This window comes from Sturnus vulgaris, chromosome 3, assembly GCF_052056855.1.
Source record: "Sturnus vulgaris isolate bStuVul1 chromosome 3, bStuVul1.hap1, whole genome shotgun sequence".
Taxonomy (NCBI): Eukaryota; Metazoa; Chordata; class Aves; order Passeriformes; family Sturnidae; genus Sturnus; species Sturnus vulgaris.
Window position 1 is genome coordinate 51,582,891 of NC_142245.1, and position 19,282 is coordinate 51,602,172.

Consider the following 19,282-nt stretch of genomic DNA (forward strand, 5'->3'; position numbering starts at 1 on the left):
GGGCAGACCTCTCCCTCTGAGCTGGTGCTGCCACGCTGCCATCAAAGCCACTGGAGAGGAGCAGACACTTGCAGGGCAGGAGGCAGACAGAGGCTCTACTGCCTGTGTTTAAGGCTGGGTGAGACATGGTCCACCCATTTACAGCCATTTCACTGAACCCCTCTGTGCTGCAATTTTTCTCTTTTTTTTTTGGTTTGCTTGGTCAGTCTTTTCTCCTAAGAGTAACTGCTTTCAAATGCTGGTAATTTGTTTTTGCAGGAATTGCAAGGTGGGAGCATCCTCTGTAAAAATATTTCTTTAAAAATATTTTTTCTTTTTATTTATTTTTAAATTATTTTCTTTTTTTTAAAAAGAATATAACATCACAACAATAATATTTTACACAAGAGATTTATGATTGATACCAAAGTAATTTATATCACATCTGGAAACTGCTACAAATAACATAAAATGAGTAAATTGTTCAACTGTGATGGTTCCAAAAACTTTGAAACATTAAGACATGTCTGTTCCCCTGAGCCTATCACTCTCTTTGGCAAAAGAAACATGATTTTGCATTTTTTAATATTTTAGAAAGTTACTTTTCAGTCTTCCATTTCTACATGAAGTCCCCACTGTTCTTTGAACTGCAGGAGATACATTTCTTGGTCCTCAGATGATTCACCAGATACTTCTTTCTCATAGAGTCTGAGTAAAATTCCTTCTTTGTCAGGATCATCACACTTAAATACTCCTTCACACACCTGATTTTCAACACTGGACAAAGTAGGAATATACAGCCTTCCACTGTGAGGATCCCAGTCAACTAATATGGTCTGCACAGCTTCTTTCTCTGAGAGGCCCTCTGTGATTTTTTCCAACTGATGATAGGATGTCTGCCCAGACTTTCCAGTATCCAGGTCCATGAAGTCGATATGGGTCTCATCTGGCAATTCATCTGCTGCATCAATCACCTTCAAATTAAGTTCCTCTGTTTTCTGTCCCAAAAAAAGGTCTGCTACCCTTATTTCTAGCTGGGGGGAATATGGTTGTCCTGTTTCCATGTCAACCAAGTCCTCCAAAGCAATCTGTTTCTCACCCTGTAGCCCCCCAGGGGCAGAAAACTTCTCTTCTGGTTTCTGACCAGGATTGAAGTCTTCAGCCCTCACATCATGTTCATACTCTACAACCCCTGCATTTTTATCTCTGCAAGTGTTCTGAGTTCCAGACCGGCCAGGAGATGCCCAGTTTCCAGTTTGGTCTCCTTCCACTAAAGTATCTTCTTTGAGTGAAATCTCTTCATGTGAAATATCAAGCAAATATTTTTCTTTCAGCACTTGCTTAGAAGGAAAATCCTCCCCTTCATCGTCATTGTAAACAGTGTTATAATGGGGACTTTTCCTTCCCGATAGACGACTGGATTCCTTACAGTCATCCCCAGGAACAGTGATAAGGTTGAGCACTATCTTTTCACTTGGTATGAAAACCCGTCCCTTGCATTTGTCAGTGCACTGCCATACCTAGAAAGTAAGAAATATTTTGAGTTAAATATAATAAAAATACCATCTTGCTGCTTCTTATACCATCTTTTATTTTTAAAATATAAGGCTAGGTTAGACCTTATTAGGAGGTTATTTCAACTTAAGGAATATGAAAGTTCATCATATAAACATTCAAGAGTGTCAATATTCTCTTGGTTTTTTTATTCTATCTAAAGTAAAACTATATTACAACCAGTTTTAATATTCCTTTCCTCCCCTTCCCCATTTGTTTCCAAACTGGCATAAACTCATGTGACTTCAGAGAAAACATCAGTTTTTGTTCTTGGACCAAAGATTACTGAATCTATTCCACTCCTTTTAACCAGTTCCCACAAGCAGGGTCAGGTAACATGTTAATGTATAACTTACAGAGTTAAAATAATACCAGGTTTCCTTTCAGAGAGGGAGCTACACATCAGGTTGAAGCACGGTTTACAGAGCCTGCACTGTGCAATCTGCCAAAGGTTACTTTTGTGACTCTGTGCAAAATCATCAAATTGAACAATAGGGATCTTTCTGAAACTAGTAAAATTTTTGATAGGAATCGACATTGTGTGTGCACTGGAAGAGTGAATAGGAAAAACAACCAGAAGGAGCATTTCAGTGCTTTCAAGCTTAAATGGAAGACTATGACCACTAATGGATGAACCAAGTAGTCTGAAAAGTTGCACAGGCCAGGACTGCTGGACCAAAACAAACAGTTTATTCCATGTCCCCCGAGGCTCACAGGGTGCACATGTGGAACAGTCTGTATGTTAGGAAAGCCAGAGAGCATTATTAACATACCAGGTCTATATTCATTTGTTACCTTAACATTGACTGAATCCAGAGGTGGAGAAATAAAATTGAAACTCCATGATGGTCATTAAAAAGTGCAATGAACGTAAAAAAATTTCCAACATTCAAACTACATCTTTATTAGAAAAAAAAAAAAACGCTTGGAGTTAGGAGTTTTGTCTGCTACTAAGTGGAAATTTTCATGCTCTTGGACTTTAAAGAGTTCTGTCCTGTAAGCTCCCCAAGGGACCAAGCTATCTGCCCACACTGTGACCTGCATCCCAGGAACAAATCATAAAAAGTAAGACAGAGACAGGCTTTTTACTAGGGTCTCTGGTGACAAGGGACAATAGTTTTAAAATGGAAGAGGGTTCGCTTAGACTGAATATAAGGAATAAATTCTTTACTGTGAGTGTGATGAGACACTGGAATACGTTTCCCAAGAAGCTGTGGATGTCCCATAAGTGCAAGTGCTTCAAGTCAGGCTGGATGGAGCTTTAAGCAACCTGATCTAGTGGCAGATGTCCTTGCCCATGTCAGAATGGTTGAACTAGATACCTTTGAAGGCCCCTACCAACCCAATCCACTCTGTGATTCCAGAGTTCTGTAATAAAACCAGTGTCTCATCAAGTGCAGCTGTTTCTGTGCACATCTGAACACACTGCAGCAGTAGCTGCTCCAGACCTTCTGAGCCTTCTGAACTTACAGTCCCTCCGTGAATATTTCTCCTGTCACCTCTGCACTTCTCTAATCTTCTTCAGCAAGATCAGCAGGTTGAAACCAACTCCCTTGCACCTCCCATCCCACGGTGTCACGCAGATTGGATTAACACAGAAGTCTTCATTCATTATTATAATTGCATGTTTATGGTTGAGCAACTTGCTTAAAGATACCTGTGAGAAAGTTCTGTTGAGCTCATGAGCTGGAAACCACTAACACTTCATAGATTGTACATGTTCTTTCTAAAAATCAACAAACTTTGCAGCACTAAGAAATTTGATAACAATTTTTTGCAAAAAGTGTATTTGGGCTATCTAAATGACAGAATGTGTTTGTTTATACATTTTTGGGTGTTAGGAAATGGCAGTATTTCAAAGTATTCTTGAAATCCAGGTTAAGTTATCTGTATGAGGCACGTGTGTTAAATTCTTCACAATTAAGTGGAAAAATCTGGTAATACCCAGTAATAGTCCCAGAAAACATCATGGTGTTTCTGTACTGCTTAATTGTCTTCCCTTCTTGTTTCTGAATTCAACAAATTAATAACTTTTGTTCAACTGACTTTACACAGTGCTTCATCGTAGGTAAATTTAAGGAGTTCTAACATCCTGGCAGACCTGGCCTAGCGCACCTCAGACCTTGCTTAAGGCAATGACTCCTCCCAAAGCAACATCTCTGTTCTGATTATTGCAAACCTGATTACTCTCTTTTTCTTGCATTTAATAACCCATGATGTGGTTTTCTTCTCTTGATCTCAGTGGCAGCTAGAGCTTTTATTTGGAGCTAGCCACAGTTTCCTCCAAGCCTGCTTGGACCCTGGAGAACACACAGCTCTGCTGTGTGCCAAGGTTGACAGTGACCTCCTGCAACAGAAGACACTTACCAGGTTTGTTGGATGCTTTTGTTTGTGAACGTGAATATACTTGTGCACACAATAGCATGCCACAGAAATAAAAAGAAGAGCCAGTGTGGTAGGCATAATACATCCAAATGTGATTGTTATAGCCTCATCTTCTGTTTTATCTGTTAATATAACAAAAGTTTTCATTGTTACAAGCAACTTTTTAATGTATGTAGACATAACATGTGCATCCACCACATGGCATTTTGGATACAGAATGCAAATATTTTAGATAAACAAGGAATTTGCAGGAAATGAAAAAAAAAATTGAGTTAAAGGACAATTATTATTATTGTCTAAATGATAAATTAAATTCTTAAATGAAGTAACATTTCCCTTAGGTTCTCCTGTTGCTAACTTCAGACTGACCCAGCTCTGCCACTCCCAAACTACATTCAAGGAGAAAAAACATTCTCCATGCACTAAAACTCATAGAATGCAGATACTTTTCTTCAGAGGTATTGGTGTACCTTCCAGTCAGTCTCAGCTGTGCTCTATTAGAGGGAAAGTTTTTTTCATTGGTTCAAAGGCACAGAGAAGGGAGAAACCATTATCACTCTCAAAATAGATAGATAAAAAACTCACAAATTCAATCACCATGATTTTTTCTAACTTGCATCTTCTTTTTTTTTTTTTTCAATTTGCCACTTCACACATACCTTTCAATGTAGTAACGCAATGTTCTTTGGAAAAGCCACTGTCCAAAACTGGTGTGGTGACATGTATCTGTGCACTGACACAATAAACTGTTCCAGGTTCTAACCAGGGCACGACCAAGGTGTTGTTGCTGATAGAGAAGAACCACTGGAAGACATTAAAAATATTTTTCCCCCTTTTAACTCCTGAGGTACAGAAAGGTCAAGAGCATACACATTTTCTAGAAAGATTGATACTCTGTGAGCTCCATGAGAGCTGCCATCTGCATCCTTTTCTTCCAAATCAACATTCACGTGACTTGTTAAGTCACATCCTCTCTGATTATTTTCTCTTCCAATCAAAGATTCTTGCACCACCACTGAACAATTTCATACTTCATATGAAGCAGGACCACTGGCCACTACTGGCCTACATTCTTGTGCCGATATTGCAACAGAGCTAAAGCATCACTCCAGCCCTGTCCTGACACACAAACTGATGACAGACATATGGTAAGGATCCACAAAATATTTCAAACTGGGATGTTCTGGAAAAGATAGGAGCCTTAAGGTATCAGGATTTATGTAGACCTTTGAGTCCAGTGTAAAGTAATTGCTGTATTTCCTGCACCTTTGTGAAAAAACCCTCAACAAACCATCCAAACAAAAAAACCCAAACAAACAAACAAACAAACACAACCAACTGAAACATGAAACCACTTTTGTCTACTACATGTTTGTTAACCTTGGCATTTCAAGAAGCACAGAGCACAGATTTAACAGGAGCAGTTCTACAGCTTTGTCAAAGAAGCTTACCCGCTTCTTTGTTTTCTTGTTGAGGACAGACACGTTGTACTGTAGGCCAGGATACACTTGAAGTAGAGAGATGGATTCTTCCTCAGGACTTCTCTTCCACTTCTCAGGAGCAGTCAAAATGATTGAAATAGATCTGTCAGTAGAAGATACACTTACCATGGGTGGATCTATTTTAGCTGGAAAAATGAACATGCACAAAAAGCAGTCAAATTCAGCAGAGGAACACTGGTTTGACCAGTTTCAACGAATTGATCATACTACATTTTTGCAGTGCTTGGATGAGTCTAAGTAGAGCTTTGAACAATTTATTTATATTGATAGAAAATTATTTGATCAGATAACTAAGAGGATCTTTACAGCAAGAAAGTGAATACTGACTTGTAATTTTGCCAAGGGATTCCTGTGACTTTACAGGATAAACAACCTTGAAACTCAATTTACCAAAATAGGCTGAATTATCAGTATGTTCTTAGATTATCTGGCACAGATAAGAAATATTGGGCTCTGGAGTGTGCTTACTGATTGGTTTAACAAAGCCTTTTCAAAATCAGAGTTATTTATACTGTCAGTGTGCCACAGATTTTATTTGCCTTGAGTAAGGCTTTACCATAGCCTTAGAAAGAATTCAGTATACACCAGACTATATCTATATCTATATCTATATCTATATCTATATCTATATCTATATCTATATCTATATCTATATCTATATCTATATCTATATCTATATCTATATCTATATCTATATCTATCTCCTAATTCCAATTTTATTATTTCAGTTACTTCTGTCAAAAGCAGAATAAAATAATAAATGTGAAACAACTGCAAGAAAATGTAACTTCATGCTAAACTTAAAATATAATACACTGTGAAGGCAGGTGCATTCTGAGCACCTATTATTAATCAAGGCCATTGAACATCTGGCTGCTTAGCTCTCCTTACTGTCTGTTAGAGGGTTGAATCGTGTGGTCTCCATCCAGTCAGAGCATGTCCCATTTAGGAATGCTTTAACGCTTGCATAGTATTGTTCTTCGTAGTCAGAGGTCTCACTGGAGAGGTCACACCATGTCCTGTTTATATTCCTGCATTCTGGCTTTCTAATCCATTTGCCAACACCATATCTATATTGAAAAGAAAGAGAAAGGATCTGTACAAAAGCTATTTCCCTTATATTAGTCACCTCATAATATAATTTTCTCTGCTTTATTATAGCTGAAAAGACAGTTTCTGTGTTTAGCAGAAATCTGAAATTTCAAGGAATCCCAGCTTCAGCTGAGACAAAGCACAAGACTTCCACAAGTTTTTAATGAAAAATAAATTAGAGTAGGCCCTATCCAGAAGAAGCCAGATGAAACTAACTGGGGTATTAGTGATACCAATCTAAGTCAAGCTTTGCCACAGTTTTAGTTTAAATTCTAAACACACAGAGACAGGATAACTATTTATATGGAAACAAAGAGTTCAGTCAGAATGGTCAGTGACTCATCCTCAAATATGGACACCAATGATGCTCAGGGTCTCCAAGATTAATGACAGGAGATTACTCGTTCCTGCCTGATGCCTCATTTTCTTGTTTAAAAGAAAGCCTCAACTTTCATGCAATGAACTTCAAAACCCTTCTAGTTGAAAAAAAGGCCATATATTTGCTACCAACAATGCCTTGGCACTGACCAGCTCTTTATACACTGTAGAACAAACCAAGATTTTCTTGGAAAATTCCTGTTTGAATTTGCTCAGAAGCTCCTGCTCCTTAAATTCACATTAAAATAAACAAGTCAACTTACACTGCATACTTCACCTTGTAGAATACTCCATCACCTGTGCCTTCTGGTGCTGACCAGTGAAGGACATTCTTCATATTTATAGATTCAAAATGGACATTCCTGGGGTTAGGCAAAGAACAATACAACTCTCCTGAGAAAGAAAATAAGAAAGGAACAACATGCACTAAGAATCAGCAAATACAGACACTCCCAAAGTAGCCAAAAGAGAGAGTTATTTTTAAAAAGGCCATAAATTCTACCTTTTTTAGCATTCAAAGTGCAATGTGGTTGGCTACGGAAAATCAATTTTTTTACAGGTGTCTCTACCTAGTGCAGTCTCAAATTCCATCTTTCCCAGTGTGTTTTTTCTCTAGCAAAAATGGCTTTGCCATTTATGACAGGCATGGAAATATTCAGGACTGGAAGCTAAAACTAGAAAAGATTGGCCTAGAAGAGACATACATTGTGAAAATTGCTACTGTATTTGAATATCAGAAAAATTAGAAAAATCAAAACACTGAAAATTTAAAAAATATCCTTAATACTTCACTAGAATCTTCTTGTAGCTGAGTGTATTTTTAAAAGGCAAACCAGGTCTTTTAGGGTTTCTTTAAAAAAAGACACACAAAGTTTACTGCAAATACAGCTTTACAAGCTGAAGCATGACTTTACTCTGGAGAATTGGATTGGATGATCACAATAGCTGCAGTGTCATTTGACCATCCCTTTTGATTCTCCAGAAAGACAAAAGCAAATATCTACTGTAAGGTCACGCATCTAACTTGCTGTTCATTGCATCAGCTTTTGAAATTAATAAATAGGCAAATTTGGATATCTTAAGAACACAGTTTCAGATCTTTCTAATACCCACTTCTAATCTAATAAATGTCACGAAGGTGACCGCATTGCTAAATTGCTTGCAAAACGAAGCCTGTGGGCCCAGGGGAAGAATCCCAAGTTCAAAGTTATGACTCAAGCCCCAGCTACTTCTGCCTTGCTCTGGGGGGAGCAACCCTGAGACCAGCCCTGAAGCTGCCACTGCCAGGAGGGAGCTTCCCATTGCATGTAGCCACAGGAGCATAATGGTGAAGAGAAAAAGTGACTCTGTGGTTTTTCAAGACTGTTCAAAACCCTTTAATCTCCTCCTCCAGGAATGCAATTCTGGTTCTTGAGATAACAAAATAAGACAAAGAAAGGGAGAAATAAAATCTGTATCAACATAAACAGTGAGAACCTGTTCAAATTAATAGTCCTTGGGCTGTTACTACTGTAAGCAGACCTTAGGGTATTTTCGTAGTATATTTCACATTATTACAAGAGCAATAATGTTCATCCTCCTATATATGTAACATATAGTTGCTTTTGTAAGTAAAAGTCACCACCATTTTCCTGATTAACGTGCAGATTTCTATCCGTCTTTGAGCCAAAGACTAAAAGCTTTTTCCTCTTCAATACATTTATTAAAACAATCTCCTTGAAGTTCTGTAGAGACCTGTTACTTCAAACTGTCTCTGTGCAAACTTGGTTTTCCATGCCTCTAGCTGCTCAATAATGCTGTACTGGTATATGCGTGCATCTGTATCTTCAGATCACAACACTGTTTATGGAAAGTATTTCTAATGTTGCTCTCTTTTATCTCCAGCACTTAGATAGTGTTCAGTGGCTTCCATTTTATAGTCAGAGAACAAGTTCTGTCAGGTATAGTCCTTAGGGCAAGCTTATCTATTTACAAAAAGTAGAAAATCCCATTTCCTTGACACTTGGATGCAGAAATGTCCCATGACAGTAAATCTGTAAGAGCTCAAACTATAGACTTGGTTGTAGCAACATAAAAAAAGTTCCAGGGTGCCAGGGGATATAAAAGCAGCAAAAGGGATTCTTCAGGAATTTGTCTTATTCTAACACTTGCTTCCAAGTAGGAGAATACAGAATTTAGAAAATCAAAGGTTTTTACTTCCACAAAATAAATGTCCTCTGCAATTGCTTTAAGTGAATCTAAATGTAAAGATTAAGCTGCCCAGGAAAGCTGAGGAAGTTGCATGCCTGTACCTTTCCACATTTGTCCACCCTTATCTTAAAGCATTTATATTCCTCAAGCACATTTTAAAGTAGCAAGAGTCATGCATTTGGCTGTTACATTAAAATACTTTTAAACTATTAACGCGTGAAACATTTTTAAAAAATTTTTAATTTCCCTCCTCCCAGTGTGGTTTCTGCTGTGGTAAATGAAGTTTCAAAACAGAAACACTGACTGCAGCAGAGGAGCCAATCTCAGCATGCAGAAGCCAGACTGTATCTTTATGAGATCTAAAGCATCACAACACTGCTGGTGTGCTCCCACCAACCCCAGCTCAGTGAGATTTGGAAGGCAGAGGGACTGAGACCGTTAACTTTCCACGAGGTGCAAAAACATAGATTTAGTTTCTATTTCTGGTTTTGCCCCTTTACTAAAGGGCTCTTGCTCTTACAATGAATTGTGCAAGTTAGTTATACCACTATTCTGCACACGTAAAACAAGAATAAAGCTACCATTCTCCCCTATGTCTCCAGGAAGAGTTAAGGATAAATTCCTTCATGTCTATTTGATGATCAATAGTATCAGGAGGCATGTGTAGATAATAATCATACATAGAGTTTAAATGTTCCATGGTTATCAGGCAAGAAAGGATTCAAGTATATGCAACATAGTCTTCTAATTTGTCTTCAGTCTTTCAGTTTCTAGTTTTCAAGCACATTGCATCCAGTTATATTCTGATTTTATTTCCATTTATTGGGATTAATGGCATGGGTGCCACATAGAGCATTTTCAGTTTGTACTGGCCTAGGAGCAGAAATCAGACACTTATGTTTCTTTTCTAGGTTTAGTCTGCCACACTGATTGCAAGCAATGGCTGTCATTCACTTTCCAGTATAATTAAGTAACTTCATTTATTTATTGTATGGGAAAAATGGAACCCTTACTGCTGTCTTTGGAAAGGCTGTAAATCAAACCTTGAGTAATATCATTGTTTACATCTTCATGACTGAAACCTGGACTGGAAATAAAGTAATAATATAGGCTTGCAAACTTCACCACCACAAGGAATAGCCAAGTCCTGATCTTAGAATAAGCTATAGTGAGACTTTCCAAAACAGAGTGACTTAGCCTGAGAGCACCTTTGCATGTGAGTGAAAAACCCCATTGGCGTCAGTGAGAATATTCACATGAGTAAAAGTCTGCATGGCAGGTGCTTCATCTTCTCTTTATGAAATCACCAGCTAGGTTTAAAAACCTGGTCGGTTTTAATCACACAGAACTCCCTGCCAAGTACATGCCCTGCTCAAGTCAGTACTGTTCAAAGCTCAGGTCTGATTATAGCCAAATCCATCTATCTACACATGCACAGACACATACATACAGACACAAGGATACATACATATAATTTCCATGTTACAATCATTACCTATTCAATGCATCTGTGTTTTACCTGCTAGGAGGTCCCCCTACCTGTCTTGGTGACAAACAGCTATGTTTAATGTCAGCTACCCATGTCCTCTGGCTCTAAACAGAATTTAGCTTTGCACTTCAGTTGGGTAACCCAGCAGCTGAAAAGCATAAAAATATATAAATACAGAAGAGTCCAGATTATTTTTTCTGTGCAGTGGCAAAAATTTTGGGGTGGGGAAAAGGCAGAGGACCCACTGAAAGCTGAGCTATTGGTACTCAAGTGCCTCCTGTGTGACCACTATTGTTTACTGTAGCCCTCTCGAGGGGAGCGATCACTGCTGTATTTTACTGTGGCACAGCACAGAGACGCAAACACCAAATTATCCAAACACAGCAACAAAGAAGATCACAGAACCTTCTAGACAACTATAAGATACAATTTAAGACAGTGAATGATGTGGAAAGCATTAAGATAGAAAGATGAGCCTAACTGCAATAGTCTTGCTACCACGGAAGTAAAAGTCAGTAACTCCTCCCCTACATCTCAGAATTCAAAAGAGGAACTGCTTTTCTGACAATAGCAGAGACTTTGGCTTCAATTGTGGTCGTATTTTCTTATAAAAAGTGGCCCTTGGGAGCACCTCCAATGTAAGGGAAACCTTTGTGCTGGGTACCAAATTTGTGGGCATCACGACGGCTGTGCCTTGGCATTTGCAGCTGCCACTTCAAGGCCATGGATTGAACCCCCCACTTACACACCTCAGAGGGGGGACAGATTTTCAAACAGGCTGATTTACCTGTCCCTGATTTACCTTTTCCCACTGGTAGTTTAGACCCACCAGGGAAGCATCAAACAATTAAGGAACAATCTAGGATACACTGGTTCTGGCAATGAATGCTCTAAGCCACTGCTCTTTCTTTAGTCTTTCAGTTCAGCTTTGGGTGACTTCCATCATATTCCTATGACATCTTGTTTGCTCCTTCTATGCTGTTGCTCTTTTTGAGGCATTTTTTCTCTCTTTTCTTCCTCCAGCTCACCTGTTTTGATTGTTATGTTGTTCTCAGTGAAAAATCGTCCCTGAAACATGTCTAAGTATACCATAAAAATAAAAATGTTCATAATCAAAGCAAATGTCCATTTAGCATTGTGTTCAGAAGCAGAATGTTGGGGCTGTCTTTTCTGGCACATCTCCAGCTCCAGACAAGTCAGCACTGGCCATTGCAGGAATGCAAGGGAGTGCACCGAGTGGTAAACAGGGAGACTGAGCCAAAATTGGAGAGCGTAAGTTACACAGAGGAAGGGAAATCCAGCAAAGTCAGGAATACACTTTAGCAAAAGTATTACTTACACATCATCTTAGCAACAATTTAAACAAATGAGTAAACTTTTCAAAAATTAAGTGATCCTGAAAGCTTTTCTCTGTGCAGATTCTTTTTTATTTGGACCCAGCAGACCGAAACAATGAGGAAGAGCAGGAGGAGAAAGAGGAGGAGGAGGAGGAGGATTACATAGGAGCCATTACAGCCCAGGTGCGTTTCTCCTGATGGGTTGCTGGAACTCTGGTGTTGCTGGGTATGAAGTCAGGTTAGTGAAACCCTTTGACTCGAATGGCACTGGTGGGAATGTGGGGAGGAGCACAGAGGTGATTTCCTGTTTGAGTCATAGCAGCTCTTGAGAGCTAACCACAAAGCACACTCTGCTCTCCCACAAGAGGAGCCCGTCACTTCCATCTCAGCCTGTTCAGAGGGGGCACACGGGGAAGAAAGACGGGGACAGAAAGGCAAACGTAAGACTGCATGAAAAGCAGGTGGCGGAGCAGATGGAAAAGCTTGAGGCAAGAGGTGAGGAAAGGCGGGAGAAGGATGAGACTGGGGCACGTGGGGTTTGTTTTTCCAGAAATGGGCAGGCTGCCACTGGAAACAGGTGAGCCTGAGGAGGTAATGTCATCAAAGAGTGTGCGTGGAAATACAGCCTGGAGAATAGGAGATATGGAAGTGGGACTGAAGCTATGGCTTGCCCTGACAGGCTCTCCTCCTCCATGTGAAGCCTTGCCGCTATCTATCCAAACCATGTCCTAACTTGCAAAAAACACCTCTAAAGAGAATATTGGTCAAAAGACATTTCAGACTCAGTTCAGAAATACCCAGCCTCAGAAAGTCTTCCCAGTCCATCGAAGGCTTGTTAGGGGACAGCTGGAGGCCCTTTCCTTTTTGCTAACTTGTACAAAATAAAATAAACTGAATTTTCTTCCCTCTGAGTGGAAAGTTCCCAAGTACAAAGTAGAGCTCCCACCACCTCCATCATGCCCTGCTGCAAACACATTTGCTTGATGGACTCCAGCAGAAAAAAGCTATTGTAGGTATGTTTTCTATTAATTCTGAGCAACCAATCCTGGCCTGAAACAAACAAGGTGAGTGAAATTCAAGGTGGGCTTCTCTAAAATTAGTCACAGCCCTTTCAAGGCTTTCAGAGTTGCAATCTGACAGAGGTGTTTTGTGCTTGATGGTTTGGTCTGGTTCCAGTTTGGTTCTTCTTGTTTTGTTTTTTAATTTAAAATGGAAAGAGGTTTTGTTAAGTTTGGTATGCAAAACCACTTTTCGTCAAAAAGAACTACATTAATTTTAAAAGCCTTGTGGTGACACAATGCCATGACAAGATAGCTGTTTTTTAAGACAGCTGTTTTGAAATTATATGAAATACTGAAAATTGCCTGACTGCTTAGCATTTAATGTTGAGGTTTTTTTCTACCAAGAACATGTTTAGCACTACCAATTTATTACTGCTTAGATTAATCACATTGAACAGCCAAGAACATGCAAGATTAGTTAGAATATCTCTGACATCTTACATTTGTTTTTGAAAGTATCCAAGAGTTAAGCTTTCTATTTGAAATATTGTAAGAATTATGCTCTGTGACAGTTATCAGCCAAATTGCCATACACCACTTTTTGGTACACTCCTAATCCATCTTTACATAAAATATAAATTTTTTTATATAAATTGAGCCAAAATTATATTTGACTTTCATCATTCAGCATTAACAGCTATTACACAAATCCAATTAGAGCTAACAGCATTATATCTATTGCCTAATAGATGTTGCTCCTTGCTCTCTGACCTACTGATGGCTTTTCTAGAAAAGGGATTTTGCTTTTCTTGGGAGTCAAAACAATTTTATGTAGTGAAATCCACAATTCTGAATCCACATTTTGCCTTGGACTGGACATTGAACGTAACATCAATAAAGGACTTGCCTTTCTTTCTGAGGGAAAGGCAATCCTAAGAAGATGAAAGTTGAACCTTTCTGCACCTGAGATCTGAGAGGAAGGACCAACTTGCAATGCCTCACCTCTCGCAGGCAATGCCTCTGGGAAGGAACTGTTTGCAGAGAGCTCCGGGGGCACCCCTCCATTGGTGTGAGACTGAACAGAAACATAGTGCCTCTAAACAATATCCCAAGTTACTGGCACATCAAGTACAAAGAAAAGAGCTGCATGTAATTTTAAATTTTTATCTCGAGATGATCTTGAGTTCCAAAATTCAGACTCTTACAAAGTTAAGCTTCTTAAAATACGGGAGCTCTTATTTGGCTCATAAAGGGTGGCTTTTCTCTGTCTCACTTGCAAATAATCAATAAGACTTCTTGGGGAGAACTCCAGCAGAAGAAATCAATCTGTACAAGCCAAAACTATAAAATCAAACAGTAACAGGAACTACACACACACATGACTTGAGTTATCCTAACCATTGTTTCCCTTGGAATTAAGACTATAAAGGTCACTAGACAACAAGAGCCATGGAAAGGAATGGTTATCAGCTACAGTATTGAACCTGAGTGTTTGCATGAGGAACTGCAATGCACACCTAAGTTTTTGGCTTTAATCACAAATCCCAATGGTGCTGGAACTGCCTCTACGGAATGAGGTGCCTCCTTTAACCATTCCCATCTCTAATTATCAGGCAATAAGAACTTGTCTGGTTGAGGAATCATACACAAAGCCAAGTACTAGGGCTAGATTGCAGTGTTGTCTGGAATAGCCTGGCATGAGATTGGAAGCTGGAGATGAGAAGATAAGGATAAGCCTTTCAGCTATATCAATATGACACTCCTTCTTCATATACTGCAGTTCTCCTTATGCCAATATCTATTTTTATTTATTTCTATGTTACAATTACTCCTCTTTCCTTCACAGGAATGGAGAGCAAGGAAATATTGTGCAAAAACTCCAAGCTCAACCTCCTCATATACTTACGCTCCTATTACGGAAGCTTTATACTCTTTCTGGTAAACACACAGATTATCACCAACACACACGTATTTCAATCCTGCAGAGTATACAGATGTATACTAGGTTATACAAAATACTGTATGCACAAAATTTTCAAGCTGGGAGTTCAAAAAGTCATTCTATTTTACAATTTTTTTCCCCACTGCTTTTCCTATTTCTAGCCTTTCATTCTGAATTTCCCAGAACATCAAAAGAGATGTTTTGTACATTCCAGTACAGTTCTAGTAACTGTGGAAGAAGACACATTGAAATTTGCTTAAAGGGAGGTCTGAAGCTGCTTCTCAAATTACTATTACTAGCAGAAATATGACAAAGTGGAATATGAAAGATGTAAATTAAATCAGGTGTGTCAATGCAGAACAAAGAACTTACCTTGGTATTAGAAAACATTGAAAAGGGGAAGCTTTCAAATTTGCATCGTATGAAATATAGTTGATATAGCCACATATCAAGTCCACTGGGATCTAAGGCTGGATGTATGCTAGCAAGGACTGCAACCCAGTATAAGCACGTCTGTTAGATTAAAATGTTTATACTGATAAAACCTTGTCTACATTATATACATTTCGAGTTTTAGCATTTTAACATTGGACCAGCTGTACTTGCACTAGATACACTGATGAAGCACATCTTCAAGGGCAGCTTCATGCAGAAGAAAGCTAGTTCCAAGACTGTGTCACAAGACTAAAATACAGTAAGAGAAATGGTTGAGATTTGCTTCAAAATCACATACCTTACCTGAATGAAAATAGTAAAATATGCCTTAAATAAATCAAAATGCTTCTAGTTTTGCAGTACAGCATTCAGGTTCATTTTCCTTTCCTCAGAATAAGGATACACTGTAGCAGCCAGTGCATTCCTTCTTCTGTATGGATCTACAAGAGAGACTGGATTCTACGGGCCAAGGATTTCAAGGTTTCTCTAATTGCAGAAGAATGTGATTAAGGAAACCTCCCATAAAAGCAAGCAGAAGAATTTAAGGTGAAGCTTAGTAAGTTAATAGACGGGTATTTTACCACTTTGAAAATTCAGGCTGTTCCTTCATATCCTTATCAGTTCCTCACAAAAATTGCTAAACTTTCCCATGTGGTAAAGAGGAATGCACTTGAACTTTTCTTGATTGCATTAATTAAAAAAACTAATTTTCCATATTATTTCGCATTTTCTGCACTTTTTTATTTGTTCTACAGTACCAATTTTTAAATGGCTGAGCTAAACCAACTCATAAAAACCCCAATTGCAGTTACAAGTGAAATTTTTATCCTTGCTCAGATAGTCTATTAGGTATAATTCATAGGCAGCAGGGCCTGAAAATGCAGTTAGAGACTACTGGAACAGTAGATGTAATCCAGCAAGGGTAAAATCATGCCCACTAACATATCACAGTGAAAGCAAAAGGTATTTTGCAAAGGTCAAGCTATAATTTAGCATTTAAATGCTAAATTACAGCTCTCCCTTCCATGCTGGCATTGCTGACTGTCAACAAAACCATGGAATTATGTCCAGCTAAAACCTTAGGAACGTGCAAACAGATTCCCTTCTGCTTGAACAACCACTAGACAAAAGCAGCATAACCACCCTGACATTTTTCTAAACTTTCTTTGGAATCAAAACCAGTAGTAAACACATTTTAAAGTTTGGGTTTTCTTAAGGGTAACTGAATGCCAGTTGTACAGATTTTCCAGAACACTTGCACTGATGACCATCAGACAAATAAGATGAAAATTATGTGATCAGTTACTTAAAAAGAACTTGGCATTGGTATCTCTGAAAGCAATTCACAATCACTGATGCATATTGGAGTAGTTTGTCAGAAGAGTTAACTGGGACACTGTACTTGTACACTTAGTGGTGCTTGAAGACATCCAGGGCATGAAGAACTCTCCTCACTACCTTCCAGCTCTCACAAGATCAGAAAGTTTTGCTGTGGAGTTAAATGGGAGCGTACTCTGTCCTAATGCATTGAGTTTTGGAGGCAGCACTTGCAGCAGAAAAGCACAAAGACAGAGTAGATTTCTTAGAAGGTCTGCTAATCCCCCCAATGCCTTGCTCCTTTTTTTCTTTTTCTTTTTCTTTTTCTTTTTCTTTTTCTTTTTCTTTTTCTTTTTCTTTTTCTTTTTCTTTTTCTTTTTCTTTTTCTTTTTTTTTTTTTTTTAACAGGAGACACATATGAACAAAGAAATAATGTAGGATTTTTAACAGTAGCAGGGGACTCCCCCCTGCACACACGTTCCAGGCTACAGTTTATAAACTCATTCCCCCTGGGTAACATCCTTGTCCATGTCGAGGCAGTTCGCTCTTTGAGCTGCTCCCACAGCCCACTCCAGCTGCCACCTTTTTTGCTCCCTGTCTCTGGTGCTTGGATATGTGACTGTCACCATACGGTACAGTCAACAGGCGGGAGAAGGGACTCGGAGCCACTCAGAACACTAACACACGAGCTGAGTATCCCTGCCAAAACCCCACCGTGACTTTTGTTTTAATTTAGCTCTTGACTGCTCAGTTAGGCTCCTGAGGGTGGTGCCTGTCAAACAGAAAGGAACCTACAAACACTAAAGGTATTTGGGGAATTACCCAAATGGATACAATAAGAACTATCTCAAGACCAGGCTATCAACTTAGAGCTGAGAGCAAAATCAATACAGAGTTTCGTAAAACCTAATTCCAGTTTAATTACAGAGAACAGGAAAAGACGAAGCAACACTACAGAAGTACCAGCTCTCCTACTCCAGCCAAAACCACGAACACCAAAAGCACTGTCTGGGGCGGACGGCACGGAGCTCCTGAGCCCCGCTCGGGGGCTGAGAGAGTCACGGCTGGCACTGCCATCCCGGCCCCGGGGCTGAGGGAATCACGGCTGGCACTGCCATCCCGGCTCCGGGGCTGAAGGAATCACGGCTGGCACTGCCAGCCGGGGGAGGGATGCGCGTCCCCACAACGGCAGGCGGGGCAGCGCCGGCACTGACCTGTGCGAGCCGCGGGGCTCGGCGGCAGCAGCGGCAGCAGCAGCGACAGCGACAGCGACAGCACCAGCGGCCCGGCGCCCATCGGGGCCGCATCTCCCGGCCCGGAGCGCCCCGCTCCGCGCAGGGGGCGGGAAAGGCAGGAGAGCGGGATCGGGGCGGACAGCGCCGAGCAGGGGAGGAGGCAGGAGGAGGAGCCGGGCGGGCAGGGCCCTGCCGACGGGCCGGGGGAAGCTGCGAGACCCGGCGAGCGCCCGGCGATGCTGCCGCGGTCCTGTCGTCCCGCCGTGACGCCGTCTCCCAGCTGCGGGGTGATGATTTCTGCCTCATCCCTCAGTGCTTTCACTGATGAATAATTCTCCCTCGAAACCACCGCAAGACGTGAGTGGGATGCTCTTGCACATCCCCCTCTTTTTTTTTTTTTTTTTTTTTCTCAGAGGAATCTGAAGGCTAACGTGGTACATCACTGCGTATTCAAAGATACGATTTTCGTCTCTACTTCGCATTTAATTGTGTATTTGAAGACAGAAAGAATCTATGGAGTCTTCATTTTTGGACATACTCAAAATATTTCTAACGGAGCTGAGCATGCTGTTCCACCTGACCCCAGCTGGAGTAGGGGGGCTGCAGAGAGGCACATTCCCACCTCAGTATTTTTGGACTTGTGAGAAATGCATGTTTTTGCTGCAAGCAGAACTCTGGCTGAGTGTGTGCAGAGCTGCTCAGTGCAGCCTTCACTGAGAGCAGATGAGGGGACCTGAAAGGGGGCACGCTGTGCTCGTGGGATGCTACAGACTGGATACCTGGGGAGGCTCTAGCAGTTGAAGGTGCTGAGACAGCAGCCCTTCTTCTCCTAGATGGACCCCTGACAGCTCCTTTCCTGCCAACTGACCTGATTTTCTGTCCTCCCAATTGTTCTGTTCCCTTCAAGTTTACCTCCTCCATCCTGGCACCCTTCTGCCAGTTTTTGGTCTCAGTCCTTTCACCACCAGCCACTTCCCTCAGGCCTTTCTACATAAAAGGAGTGTAATGAAAACAAGAGCCAGGTATCAACACATCTGCTGCAGATCAATCCACCAAAGTGATGGTCAGCATGGGCTGACTGGTAAAACAAGAGGCTGTGTGTGGGAATTATTGTCTTGCTTGTTTTTCTAATTCTAATTTGCAGAGGATGAGAGACTATATGTGGTACATATATAGGGTAATATGTATTGTAAGTATGTATATACATATAGACATATGCACTACAGTGAAGCTCCTGATGGACCTCTCTCCCCAGTTGCTCTTTCCATGGAAACTGGTTTCTCTCCCAATTAGCTGACCCTGTCACTCTGTATCTACCCTTCAATTCCTACTTTTTTCCCTGTTGTGCTGTTTGTGTTAGGAAGGGGGTACTTGGTGCCTTTGTCTGGATACGAAGGCCCACTCTGAAAGTGTAGTGAGAAAATGAGATTTCTAGCCTCAATTCTG

General features: G+C 40.3%; 1 protein-coding gene across 1 annotated transcript; it reads right to left on the minus strand.

Moving 5' to 3' along the window:
- Window positions 1–374: 374 nt before the first annotated feature.
- IL20RA (interleukin 20 receptor subunit alpha) lies at window positions 375–18,129 on the minus strand. The gene is made up of 7 exons (XM_014879025.2): window positions 17,816–18,129; window positions 7,154–7,283; window positions 6,312–6,490; window positions 5,370–5,545; window positions 4,578–4,722; window positions 3,901–4,040; window positions 375–1,499 (listed from the first exon to the last, which is right to left on the minus strand). The coding sequence occupies exons 1-7, from the start codon at window positions 17,895–17,897 to the stop codon at window positions 585–587; spliced, it is 1,767 nt and encodes a 588-aa protein (XP_014734511.2). The 5' UTR covers window positions 17,898–18,129; the 3' UTR covers window positions 375–584.
- Window positions 18,130–19,282: the final 1,153 nt, after the last annotated feature.

Coding starts and splice junctions, on each gene's coding strand:
- IL20RA (XM_014879025.2), bottom strand. CDS start 17,897: ATGGGCGCCGGGCCGCTGGTGCTGTCGCTGTCGCTGTCGCTGCTGCTG. Junction 6,491..7,153: donor TACAAGGTGAAGTATGCAGT/GTAAGTTGACTT, acceptor TTTTCAATATAG/ATATGGTGTTGGCAAATGGA. Junction 4,041..4,577: donor TTGCGTTACTACATTGAAAG/GTATGTGTGAAG, acceptor TTATATTAACAG/ATAAAACAGAAGATGAGGCT.